Raw genomic sequence first — 13,197 nt, forward strand, 5'->3', positions numbered from 1 at the left:
TGTCAGTGGTCATGTATGCTGATTCAGTGTACACCCACATGCCAGTTTGAGGGCAGGGCTTATTAGCTAGAAAGTGAAGCTGAATACAGCATCTGAATTAAATGACAGGGGTTACGTAGGTGGGTTCTTCAGTTTATGACTACCTGGTCACCGTCTTACGTGACTAATCCTTCCACCTCTAAACCCAGTGGTGTCAGCAGTGTGCAGGTGTCCAAAGGCTATTTTTCCGCTGGGAGGAGGTGTTTCTACACTATAATGATACTATCTTAGTGAAACCAGAGGAATTATAAGAGGATTTGTGTTAAAATTGTGTTTGAATTTTTTAAAAAACCCTCAGGGGTGCACCAGCCGACTCAGTCGGAGGAGCATGCAACTCTGGATCTTGGAGTCATGAGTTGGAGACCAATTTTGGGTGTGATTACTTAAAAATATAAATAGAATCTTTAAAAAGCCCACAACTTCAGATTTTGTTCCTCTTATAAAAGTGAAGTGAGGTAAACTTGTATTTTTTCTAAAGTTGTAACCTTTGATATGCATAATAAATAGGTGAGATGCTAATTGTTTTAGACCAGTTCCTCAGGACTACATCAGAGAATAGGGAGGAAATAACAACACGCATTAAGATTTTAGGTAGCAATGCTTAGTGGTAAAGAAGCAGTCATAAAATAGGATGTAGAGTATAAGTCTATTTATAGAAGTACTTATGCAAAATTAGATAAAAATCTAGAATATAGAATGACGACGAGCAGGGTGTTTACTAAAATGCTGACAGTAGTTCCCACTGAATAGTGGTATTAATTCCTGTATTTGGTTATTAATTTGGAGAGGACATTAATGAGATTGTAGGTGTACATAGTTTTATGGCACTTTGCTTTATTGTGCTTCACAGATAGTGTTTTTTACAAATAGGTTTGTGGCAATCATGCGTCAAGCACCGTTTTTCCAGTAGCATTTGCTTACTTTGTGCCGGTGTCATATTTTAGTAATTCTCACAAAATTTAAGACTTTTTCATTGTTATTGTATTAGATATAGTGATCTACCTACCACCCATTTCCCCATCTCTTTCCCTCTCCTTGCACCTCCCTATTCCTTGAGACACAATGGTATTGAAATCAGGCCAATTAATAACTATACAGTGGCTTCTAAGTGTTTAAATGTCTTTTTAGTTCATCATTTAGCTATTGATGAACACTGTTCTTTCCATGTGTTGGCTATTGTAAATAATGCTGATACAAACATAGGGGTGCATGTATCTTTTTGAATTCATGTTTTCATTTTCCTTGGGTAAATATCCAGTAGTGGCATTACTGGATTGTGTATTTGTTTTTAATATTTTAAGGAACCTCCATACTGTTGTCCACAGTGGCTGTATCAGTTTGCATTCCCAGCACTGCATGAAGGTTCCTTTTTTTCCATGTCCTCACCTACACGTATGTTATCTCTTTGTTGTTTTTTTTTTGTTTTTTTGTTGTTTTTTTTTAAGATTTTATTTATTTATTTGACAGAGATCACAAGTAGACAGAGAGGCAGGCAGAGAGAGAGAGAGGGAAGCAGGCTCCCTGCTGAGCAGAGAGCCTGATGCAGGACTCGATCCCAGGATCCTGAGAGCATGACCTGAGCCGAAGGCAGCGGCTTAACCCACTGAGCCACCCAGGCGCCCCTATGTTATCTCTTTGATACTAGCCCTTCTGATAGGTGTGAGGTGGTATCTCAGGTATCTCGTGGTTTTGATTTGCATTTCCCTGATGAGTGATGCTGAGCATCTTTTTATGTGTATGTTGGCCACCTGTATGTCTTTTTTTTTTTTTTTTTTTTTTTTTTTATTTATTTGACAGAGAGAAATCACAACTAGGCAGAGAGGCAGGCAGAGAGAGAGGAGGAAGCAGGCTCCCTGCAGAGCAGAGAGCCTGATGTGGGGCTCGATCCCAGGACTCTGGGATCATGACCTGAGCTGAAGGCAGAGGCCTTAACCCACTGAGCCACCCAGGCGCCCCACCTGTATGTCTTTGTTGGAAAATGTCTATTTGGATCTTCCACCCATTTTTTTTTTTTTTTAAAAGATTTTATTTATTCATTTGACAGACAGAGATCACAGGTAGGCAGAGAGGCAGACAGAGAGAGAGGAAGGGAAGCAGGCTCCCCGCTGAGCAGAGAGCCCGATGCGGGCCTCGATCCCGGGACCCTTTATTTATTTGACAGAGAGATCACAAGTAGGCAGAGAAGCAGGCAGAGAGAGAGAGACAGAGGAGGAGGAAGCAGGCTCCCTGCTGAGCAAAGAGCCCGATGTGGGACTCGATCCCAGGACCCTGAGACCATGACCGGAGCAGAAGGCGGAGGTTTAACCCACTGAGCCACCCAGGCGCCCCATCTTCCACCCATTTGTAATGGGACTTTTTTGTTTGTTTTTGTTTCTATTGCGTTTTAGGATCTTTATATAGTTTGGATATTAACTCTTTATTGGCTGTGTCACTTGCAAATATCTTCTCCCATTCAGTAGGTTGCCATGTCTCTCATTTTAAAATCAAAAGCTAAAAATGACTAAGCTTAGTGAGGAAAGCAGAGAGAAAGCCAAGAAAGGCTGACAACTAGGGCTCTTGTGCCAAACGGGCCAAGTTGTGAATGCAAAGAAAAGTTCTTGAAGGACATTAAAAGGGCTTATTCTAGTGAACATATGAATAGTAAGAAAGCAAAAACAGCCTTATTCCCGATATGAAGAGAATTTTAGTGGTCTGAAAAGAAGATCAAGCAAGGCACATTTCTTTAAAGCCTAATCTAGAGTTTTCATCTCCTGAAGGCTAAGAGAGGTGGGGAAGCTGCAGAAGAAAAAGGCGGAAGTTAGCAGAGGTGGGGTCATGAGGTTTGAGGAGAGAAGCCATCTCTAACATTGAAGTGCAGGGTGAAGCAGCGAGTGGCGATGGAGAAGCTGCAGCAGATTACCCAGATTTAGCTCAGGGCATCAATGCAGGCAGCTACACTAAACAGATTTTCAGTGCAGATGAAACAGCTTTCTTTTGGAAGATGCCATTTAGGAATTTCATAGCTAGAGAGAAGTCAATGCCTGGCTTCATAGCTTCAAAGATCAGGCTGTCTCTGTTAGGAGCTAATGCAGTTGGTGGCTTTAAGTTGAAGCCAGTGCTCAATGACCATTCTGTACACAAAGCACATTGGTTTACAACCTGTTTTACTGAATATTTTAAGCCCAGGGCTGAGACCTACGGCTCAGAAAATTGACTTCTTTCACAAGAGGACTGCTCATTAACAATGTGCCTGGTTACTGAAGAGCTCTGATGTTCATGGACAACGTAACATGACTCTTGCTGTTTTCATGCCTACGAACACACCATCCACACTGCAGCACCACATGAATCAAGGATTTTTTACTTTCAAGTCTTACTATATATGAAATATATTTGTAAGGCTATAGCTGTCCTAGACAGTGATTCCTGAGATGGATCTGTGCAATGTAAATTAAACCTTCTGGAAAAGATTCACCATTCTAGATGCCATGAACATTTGTGATTCATGGGAAGAGGTCAAAATATCTGTGTTGACACGAGTTTGAAAGTTGGTGATTGCAACCTTCAAGGATGCTTTTAAGGGGTTCAAGACTTCAGTGGAGGAAGTAACTACAGATGTGGTGGAAATGGTTAGAGAACTAGAAATGAAGCCTAAAGGGGTGCCTGAAGCTCAATCAGTAGAGCATGCAATTCTGGATCTGGGGGTTTTAAGTTTTAACCTCATGTTGGGTGCAGAGATTGCTTAAAAATAAAATCTTTAGAAAAAAAAGAGGAGCCTGAAGATGTGACTGAACTGCTGCCATCTCATCAAACTTGAATGGATGAGGAGTTGCTTCTTATGGATTAGCAGATAAAGTGGTTTCTTTAGATGGACTCTACTCCTGGGGAAGATGCTGTGAAGTTTTGAAATGACAAGACCGAGAAAATTATATCAACTTACTTGATAAAGAGGCATCAGGGTATGAGAGGACTGACTCCTGTTTTGGAGTAAGTTCTGTGGGTAAAATGCTGTCAAATAGCACAGTATACTAGAGAGAAAGGAAGTCCACTGATGTGCGCAAACTTCACTGTTGTTTTAAGAAACTGCTATGGCCAGGGGCGCCTGGGTGGCTCAGTGGGTTAAAGCCTCTGCCTTCGGCTCAGGTCATGATCCCAGGGTCCTGGGATCGAGCCCCGCATCGGGTTCTCTGCTCAGCAGGGAGCCTGCTTCCTCCTCCTCTCTCTCTGCCTGCCTCTCTGCCTACTTGAAATCTCTGTCAAATAAATAAAATCTTTAAAAAAAAAAAGAAAAAAGAAACTGCTATGGCCAAACCACCATTCAGCAGCCACCACCCTTGATCAGTCAGCAGCCATCAGCATCCAGTCAAGACCCTTCACCAGCAAAATGATTATATCTTGCTGAAAGCTCAGATGATGGTTGGCATTTTTTTTTCATTTTTTAAATATGTTATTTATTTGACAGAGTACAGCAGGGGGAGTGGGAGAGGGAGAAGCAGGCTCCCCGCTGAACAGAGAGCCCGACGGCAGGGCTCAATCCCAGGACCCTGTAGTCAACAGACTACAGGGTAAACATACTATAAACTATAAACTATGTACTATAAACTATAGGGTAAACAAACTTTTATAGGCCCTGGGAAACCAAAAAAATTTACTTGACTCACTTTATTTCAGTGGTCTGGAACTGAACCTATAATATCTCCAAATGTATGCCCATACTACTTTCACACCATCATCAGTTGGAAAATCGTAATTCCAACCTGTCTGTACATTAATTAGGTATGTAGGAGAGAACTCAAACTCAAGCTTTATAATGCGATTTGTTTTCAAAATACCCAAATCAGGGGCGCCTGGGTGGCTCAGTGGGTTAAAGCCTCTGCCTTCAGCTCAGGTCATGATCCCAGGGTCCTGGGATCGAGCCCCACGTCTGGCTCTCTGCTCCGCAGTGAGCCTGCTTCCTCCTCTCTCTGCCTGCCTCTCTGCCTAGTTGTGATTTCTCTCTGTCAAATAAATAAAATATAAAAAAAAAAAAAAATACCCAAATCAATAACTTCCTGTAAATTGCTGGCCCAGGGTTGTTCTAAGTCTGGGCAGATGAACTAATACTTAAAACTATATTATGAATCAGGGGCGCCTGGGTGGCTCAGTGGGTTAAGCCGCTGCCTTCGGCTCAGGTCATGATCCCGGGATCCTGGAATCGAGTCCCGCATCCGGCTCTCTGCTCAGCAGGAAGCCTGCTTCCCTCCCTCTCTCTCTGCCTGCCTCTCTACTTGTGATCTCTCTCTCTGTCAAATAAATAAATAATTAATTAAAAAAAGCTTTAAAAAAAAAATATATTATGAATCAAAGTTACTTAAAAGCATTCTATTCCTTAGTGGAAAATGAGCCAAGCAGAGATACCAGTGACTCTGAGGGAGCAACCAGATGTATGAAGGTGGCCAATATTAAAGCAGCAATTAGAGTTATGTGGCGAGAACAAAAAATGATGGCTTCTCCAGGTAAGGCGACTGGGCAGCCGTATTTGCACAGTGAAATATGTGACATACAGAGCCAATTATTTTTTACAGGTAAAGAATAAACTGTTTATATTAAGTAAAATTGGACAATAAACAAGAAACATGCCAGGCTAACCTTGAGTAAATATGAGAATGTTCTCTATATAGTATATGAAATAGATACAATTAAGAAATAATAGAATACACCTACAGTGGAAGAAAAGTGGTCTTGAATTTGAGAAGTCTCCTCCTTGGCTAGCTGTTATGCCACGATTTTTTATGTCTTTGATTTTTTTTTTTGTTTGGTTGTATTTTTTGTTGTTTTTTTACACTTAAAATTGTCAAAGAAGTGATAATTCTGGAATAGTTTCTAAATCATAAATAATGATGTCAGTTTAAATGAAAATGCAGTTCATGTTTGGATGGAGGATAGATATTTATTCACAGTGAAAACGCATGTACCCAGAGTTAATGTCACAAAATACAAAGATTACCTACCCAGTCTGGTAAGCTCACTATTGTCAGCATTCTCTCAACCTGCACAGGTTCTCTCTCACTCACTTACACCTCTTCTCCCTCTTTTATCTATAACCCGAATTTCACCTTAAAAATTAATGAACATGAATATTTAATGCTTAACCTTTGAGCAGTATTTATTAAGGAAAGGGTAAAGCAAATTATCTGATCTTCAGCCCCAGGTTTTTTAAAGCGGAATTATCTTCTAAAACAAAACAATAGTAGATGACAGCAGCCCTAACACAAGTTAGTGAAATAAGGTTCATAGGTGCTGGGAAAAGAACTCAGAAGTACAGGTCTTCCACTGGACTGAACTTTAATCTGCATGTAGAGACACATGGCCATAATATATGTAAGGCTCGGCTTGAGTGCCAACACATGAAATTCTCCTCTTTCTTTTCAGAGTCTAGAAAATATACAGGTATAGAACTTGAATATACATATAATCTAATTTATTGTTTTAGTTTCCTGGGAGTCAGGCCAACTGGGTAAGAATTCCTGATTCTGAATGACAGTTCTCTGAATAGGTTTTTTTAATTAATGCTGGAGATCTATACCTCACGTAACTTAATTAGCAATACAGTGAATGTCCTCATAGGGAAATCTTCATTTAACACTCCCTGAATAGGCATTATAATTTTACACAAGTATAATGCAACTAAGAATTTTAAAGGAATACTAACCAACTTCTTTCCTAATGGGGTATTTCAGTAAATTGTTAATAAGTTTCGTATACCACTAACTGAAACTAATTCTATACATTCAAAAAAAAAAAAACCCTGTAAGACTAATAGACTGACTTCACCGTTAACTGGCTCTGTGAAGCCTTACTTGGGTATATGGCAAGTTTGCAATCTAAAGGTAATTCACCTTTGAAAAACTGGTCAGCTTGGTAATGAAAACATCCCATAGATGTTCCCTACTTAATACTTCATCTACAAATCTGCTTCTCTCACCATACACAGAATCAACTGCTATCTCAAACGCAAGTTTGTCTGAAGGCATACAGAGCCTTAATACTCTGGTACATAAAATTCAGTTCTACAATCCCTACTTGAAAGGGTTTGGTTTTTCATGTAAAATCACAGTGTTAGTTGTTTGTGAAGTAAAACTCCCTAATTATGTAATACTTTTTTTTTTTTTAAAGACCGTGGCAACACAGATAGGAATTGAATTCTGGAAAATATTTCTCTGATAATTAATACTTACATTTTATAATAACTTCACCAATAGCCTGAATACCTTTATAACTTTCCCTAATCCTGCACAGGAAGAAGACATGCAGGTATCTAGACCGAAAAGCAGTAACACTGACATTACTTGGAGGCCTGACCTAACAGCTGGCTTAAATTCTGTATTTAAATTCTGTATTTCTCAAATTATTGCTCTCCTCTGAATATCCTAGTCATACAGAACAATGACTTACTGTATAGAATTCAACATAATTTCAAAAAAAGGTACTTTACAGATAAGTCCAAACTTTATTTAAAACTACATCTTAAATTTAACGATGCCAAACATCACAAGGAAGGAAAAAAAAAAACAAAAACAAAATGAAATCCAAAAAAAGAAAAAAAAGGAAAGAAAGAAGAAAAACAAACAACCCCACAGGTATCAAGGCTTCAATCTGTCCAGAATTCAGTTTCTGATGTTTTAAACTGCCACGGGCAGAAATTAGCACACCTATCAAGAATGCAGTGTCAAACTAATTTACATTTTTATACAGATCAAAACAGATGTTTATTTAGTGCCACGTTCATCTATGCATTGACTACGTAAAGCGAGTTAGATGAGTCTCAGAAGACATCTCATACGCTTTGGGCTCCCACTGTTTCTGAAAAACAGAATAATGTGCTATAATTACTGAATTAAGACATTACTAGAATTTATTATTCTCTTACATTAAAACTTTTAGCATGAAGTGATTATAAAGGAAATACGAATTTAGTTTATAAAAATAGATGAGGATTTCTGTTTGAAGATGGTAGACGAGTAGATACTTCCTGTCTCTTTAAGCTCCATCAGGTAAAAAAACCAACAAAACAAAACCTATAAAACTGACTAAATCCCGACCAGTAAGAGTGCCTAGGAGGGTGAGCAGGACCTGGGACAACAACAAATCCCTGGAATGCTGGAAGCAGAAGGAGGTGCAAGGAGGCGGGGCGGAGCACAGGTAAGATTCTCTCAAGTAAAACTGGGCTCAATCCTGGAAAATTAGTTTAAAGTTTGACACTTAGTGTGTCCTTCTCTTCACCCGATTTCTAGGAAAAGCAAAAATTGATGAACTGACAGAATAACAAAAAGAAAATCCTTTGATTTTGATGCAAGAGTCTCCTCTGAGTGGCTCAGGGGTTGTGCGATTAGATCCATGAAGAAGGAAATAATGGGATTATCACTTGGCTCTGCAATCAGTCATGTTTACACAAAATGGTCTTCAGAAAAAGTAGTTTTTTTTGTTTTTTTTAAGATTTTATTTATTTAAACAGAGACAGAGATCACAAATAGGCAGACAGAGAGAGAGAGACGGAGGAAGCAGGCTCCCTGCTGAACAGAGAACCGGATGAGGGGCTCTACCCCAGGACTCTGAGATCATGACCTGAGCCGAAGGCAGAGGCCTAACCCAAAGGCAGAGGCCTAACCCACTGAGCCACCCAAGCACCCCAAAGTAAAGAAGTTTTAACTTTTATAGTTACAAAAATAAAATGTCTGTATGCTTTTATAACCTTAATGTAAGAAGAGGAGTAAAACTGAATAGAGAATGCAGAAGGAAAAGGGAGTAGCAAGCTCAGTAATGACCAAAGTTGATGGGACTAGAAAACACATATATTTAAAATAACAAAGGTAACAAACAGAAAAACCAAATAGTGAAAGAAGGAGAGATAAATCCAAATGCTCACTTTTCATAGGGAAGATAAGAGATGTCTAAATTTTTTTAAATTAAGAAAAATTATAAGAATATTATTTAGATGGGTTATGGACATTGGGGAAGGTATGTGCTATGGTGACTGCTGTGAAGTGTATAAACCTGGTGATTCACAGACCTGTACCCCTGGGGCTAATAATACATTATATGTCAATTAAAAAATAAATAAATAAATTTTTAAAAAGAATATTATTTAGAGATAAAGAGGGTCTCATTCAAAAGAACTAAAAACCAATAGTTAAAAGAAATGGGCTCCTGCCAGTTTATCATGAATTCTTTTGTACCTTCTTAAAATTGTTGCTTCTATTACCTTGCTAACACTCAGGATTTTAAAAATGGAAAAAAATGATCTGATAATCACTATATATCAGGCAACAGATCAAGACTTTTTACAGAATTATGCTTCCCTTCCAATATTTGGCTTAAATCTTCTAAGTACTAGTAGTGGATTTAAAAAACAAACTGATGGTATCAAGGTTCATTAATTTTTCAATATGATATGGTTCAAAGTGGTTAACTTACCAGGTTCCTTTAGTTTCTGAGAATTCCCAGCTAATTCTTCAGTCTGCATTTCACACAGTATTTCACCAGATAAATGGTTTTTCTGTTCTTCTTCTACCATTTTCTTCCTTAGATCTGCCTTTGGAATGAAAAAAAGGGCGGGGGGGGGGGGGATCAGTTTCCATCCCAGCAGTCTTTGTCATAGAAAGACAAGTTTAATTAAAGAGAGCAGAATACCTCTGAATATATTGTCAGTTTAAGTGGTAGATCTTCAACTTTCACAAAGTCTTCTTCATCCGATTTTTGACTTATGTTACCAGATTCTGCTTCCTGTGAGATAAATTGTATTTAATGAAGGCAATCCACTCCATCTCTGGATCTAAACCGTTAAAGTAATCCATGCCAAGGATAAAATGGATTCTTTTATACATCAGTAATTCTATCCTATTTGATTTTTTTTTTTCTGTGTTCAGCTCTATGAATAAAGCAAAGCTGGAGTGCACAGGAAGGGCCATGCACTTGAAGCTGTGGGCCATAATGTCGAACGTTCTGTCCCCATTTGCAAAAACAAAGAGTCAGCTTATACAGGTTAAAGGAAGAAACAGTAGTTACACTGAGGCCTAAAACAATTAAAAGAACAACTCTGGTTTCCTGATAATGTTTATAGAACGCATCAAATGTATCCAGCAGAATATAAGTAAACATTTACATACAGGCTTTCAGTATCAACTCTGTGGAAGCTGAGAAAGATAAGGCATGAATCTAGTGACTTACTTTTGTTATCACTTCAGTGTCTCTCTGAAACTTGAATTCTTTTATTCTCCTATTTCTCCTTTCTGATTTTTAATAGTATCATTTTACTAATTACCCAAGTGGAAACCTTAGATTTTTCCTCTTCTTTCAACATTTCTCATCCATCTCTAAGTTAGTACTTGGTTCCTATCGTAAGGGAGCCTCTTAAAGTAGCATCCTTGACAACACTCATCAGTCATCAGATTCATCTTCAAAAACCATGATGTTGGCCATTTGACTTTCTTGCACAAAGACCTTCAGTAGTGTTCCCTGCCTAAATTTCAAATTTAAGTCCCTCTATAATCAAACTTTAATTTCAATTGCCTCCTAGAACAACTCTGCACACTCATTAAATTACAGTCAGAATAAGTCTAACAGGTAACTTTCAGAGTTGTAAATGTTAATTTCACTGTTGTCGAAGCCATCAAAACAGGTCACTCATTCTAGTAATGTTTTTGAAATATTATAGGCTTCCTTTCTGAGAAATTAGGAAACCATAATTTTAACTATATCTTTACTAAGAAAACATGTTAATTTAAAAAAATATGAAACACATTCCTTAGACCTCAAAGTTTATTGTTATAAATTCCTCAATTTTTTTGAACAAGAGAAAGGTTATAAAACACAATCCAAGATCCAAAATTGACCTACATGCTATAAAATTTATGTCCAGAATAAAACAACTTACCTACCTACATCTTAAGTACAGGTTTGCTACCATATATTTCTGTCATTTACCATAAGGAATCTACTGCTGTCAAACTGTAAACTTTTAGGTTTATCAAACCTGATACAGTTTTATCAAACTGTAAACTTTCAAACTGCTGTCAAACTGTAAACTTTCAGGTTTATCAAATGTCTTTAAAACATTTATGAAATGTTTTAAAATTGCTGAGATGTCAGGCCTGGGTACTGTTAAGAGATTAATGATGATTCACATATCATGTTCAGATCTGAACTTGAACTCTCTCAATGTTGCTACCTAAAACTCAAAACATGGGTCATAAACTTATAAAAAAGTAGAACAGCTTTTAGATTTTGATTATCTGATCATCTTAATTCACTATCACCCTTCTGTTCAAGTTTAAACTAAGTTTGAGTAAGAAATATCTTTTGGCAGTTTCTAAACCTAAACACAAACACAAATAAACCTCAACACAGTCTGTTTACAGACTGAAAATGTTAACATGAAAAGGAAGAAATATGCATAAAAATGAAACGTAGCTGATACATACATAGTCATTCACTAACACCGGAGATTCAGTATCAGGACTTCCAGCCAGAGAGCTCTCAGGAGTTTCCTGAGCAGATTTAACTTCTTTGACTGTAGGCACCAAGGTTTCGATTTCAGTTAAAGGTAAAGGCAAAGGGTTAGGCTGTTTAGATGAATCAATGGTAGTGAGAGTGTCCTGTTGGACAGCGCTATTTAAAGGTTGCTCATTTTCCAAGATATTGAGGTAACAGGGTTTCACAGGAGTGCTATCCTGGTCATCTGTCATCAGAAGAAAGTCTTAATATTAGTGTAATGCAACAGTTATTAAATTTCACTATTATACCAAAAAGACAGTATGTAAGGAGTAATCAAGACATTTAAGACTCAAAAGAAGAGACAACTACAAGTTTTCCTTATCAATGATTCCTAAAATTAGTTGATCAGATTCTGGGGATGTTTTAAAAATTAGATTCCTGAAATCACCCAATTTCTAATGATATTCATGAGTAATACCCAGGAATGGGTATTAAATCCCCCATGTTTGTATCTAAAGATGTTTTCTTTGAAGGTTTTTTCTGTGTGTTTGTCAACTTTTCTTGAGCACCTGTTTGCAGAAAGAAAGCCCTCGTGTTTTCTACAAAGAACTGAGGGAAATAAAAAAGACATACCTCAGTTCCCTATACCTTCAAACTTACATTAGCTAAGAATTTAATTTTTTTTCTTAGCTTTTAAAAGTATATAAAGGACACTTTAAATAATCTTAAAATTGAACACTTTAGATTTCTTGCCTTTACTAGTAGTGGGTTCTTGTTCTGATGGGACATTTTTGCTTTCTCCTGATTTTTCAAAGTCATGTTGTAGTACCTAGAAGGAAAAAGTGACGTCTTAATAGCAGGGCCTAAAAAACATGGCCATTATATATAGGAGATGGTTAGGAGTTTATGGTGTTCATCCAACCTGAGAGCTTCATACAGTGAATTTAAAAACGTCTTCTGAAAATGTTTCAGGAAGGATGCTGTAGTTGAAACTTTAAGAGGATTAAGTAAAATATTTCATTTTCTTCTTAACCTCAAAATAGTAGAGAAATAGAGTATTATGGATTCCACTATTTTAAAATTGTTTTTTTTTTTTTTTTCAAATCAGACTCAATCTTGAATGAAACTAAAAGATACCCATTTATATGTAGGTGTTAAGTGAATGGAAGAACTGACCACAAGGGGAGAAAGATAAAGCCAAGTCGCAAGAGGAGAGAACAAAATCAGATTCATCTCATGCTTGGAGAAAGGAATACAGTGGTGGGTGAAAAGAAGGTAGTAGTGGTGGTGGTTCTCTGCAGCTGTTAAAAGAAAATGCAAACATCGAGGTTCTTTCCCCTAACTTTACAGAAAATGGGAGACTATAATTTGGATAAATTGAACTAGTAAGCCTCAGACCCCGGGGGGCGGCCTGGGTAAGGGTAGGGTACAAAAAGCACAAATGAGGACAGGATAAAACCTCATGCTGAAAATAGGAGGAAGCACAAATCTGTATAGTGATGGGACCCCCAGCAGCATTCCCACATCTAGCTCCTGAACACAGGCAGCCAAAGAGGTATGACTACCTCCTCCCAGGCAGAGAAGAAAGGAAGACCCTTCTTTGGAGAAACAAACCACCTCAGAGAAAAGACCAATAGGTATTAACATTTGGGATTTTCTGTCAAAAAGCTATCTACCCAAATGACCTACAGTGAAGCCCAGAATAAC

At 37.9% G+C, this 13,197-nt stretch overlaps 1 protein-coding gene across 15 annotated transcripts in view; it reads right to left on the reverse strand.

Moving 5' to 3' along the window:
* Nucleotides 1-5,506: 5,506 nt before the first annotated feature.
* PCM1 (pericentriolar material 1) overlaps nucleotides 5,507-13,197 on the reverse strand; it is an 86,768-nt gene continuing 79,077 nt past the window's right edge. For all 15 annotated transcript variants that reach the window (XM_045988819.1, XM_045988810.1, XM_045988889.1 and 12 more), the window contains 5 exons: nucleotides 12,244-12,319; nucleotides 11,478-11,734; nucleotides 9,688-9,780; nucleotides 9,472-9,589; nucleotides 5,507-7,860 (listed from right to left, as the gene is read on the reverse strand). In XM_045988819.1, coding sequence (XP_045844775.1) covers nucleotides 7,835-7,860; nucleotides 9,472-9,589; nucleotides 9,688-9,780; nucleotides 11,478-11,734; nucleotides 12,244-12,319 — 570 coding nt within the window. In that variant the 3' untranslated portion in view covers nucleotides 5,507-7,834. The remainder of the gene's footprint in view (nucleotides 7,861-9,471; nucleotides 9,590-9,687; nucleotides 9,781-11,477; nucleotides 11,735-12,243; nucleotides 12,320-13,197) is intronic.

Source organism: Meles meles, chromosome 2 (assembly GCF_922984935.1).
Source record: "Meles meles chromosome 2, mMelMel3.1 paternal haplotype, whole genome shotgun sequence".
Classification (NCBI taxonomy): domain Eukaryota; kingdom Metazoa; phylum Chordata; class Mammalia; order Carnivora; family Mustelidae; genus Meles; species Meles meles.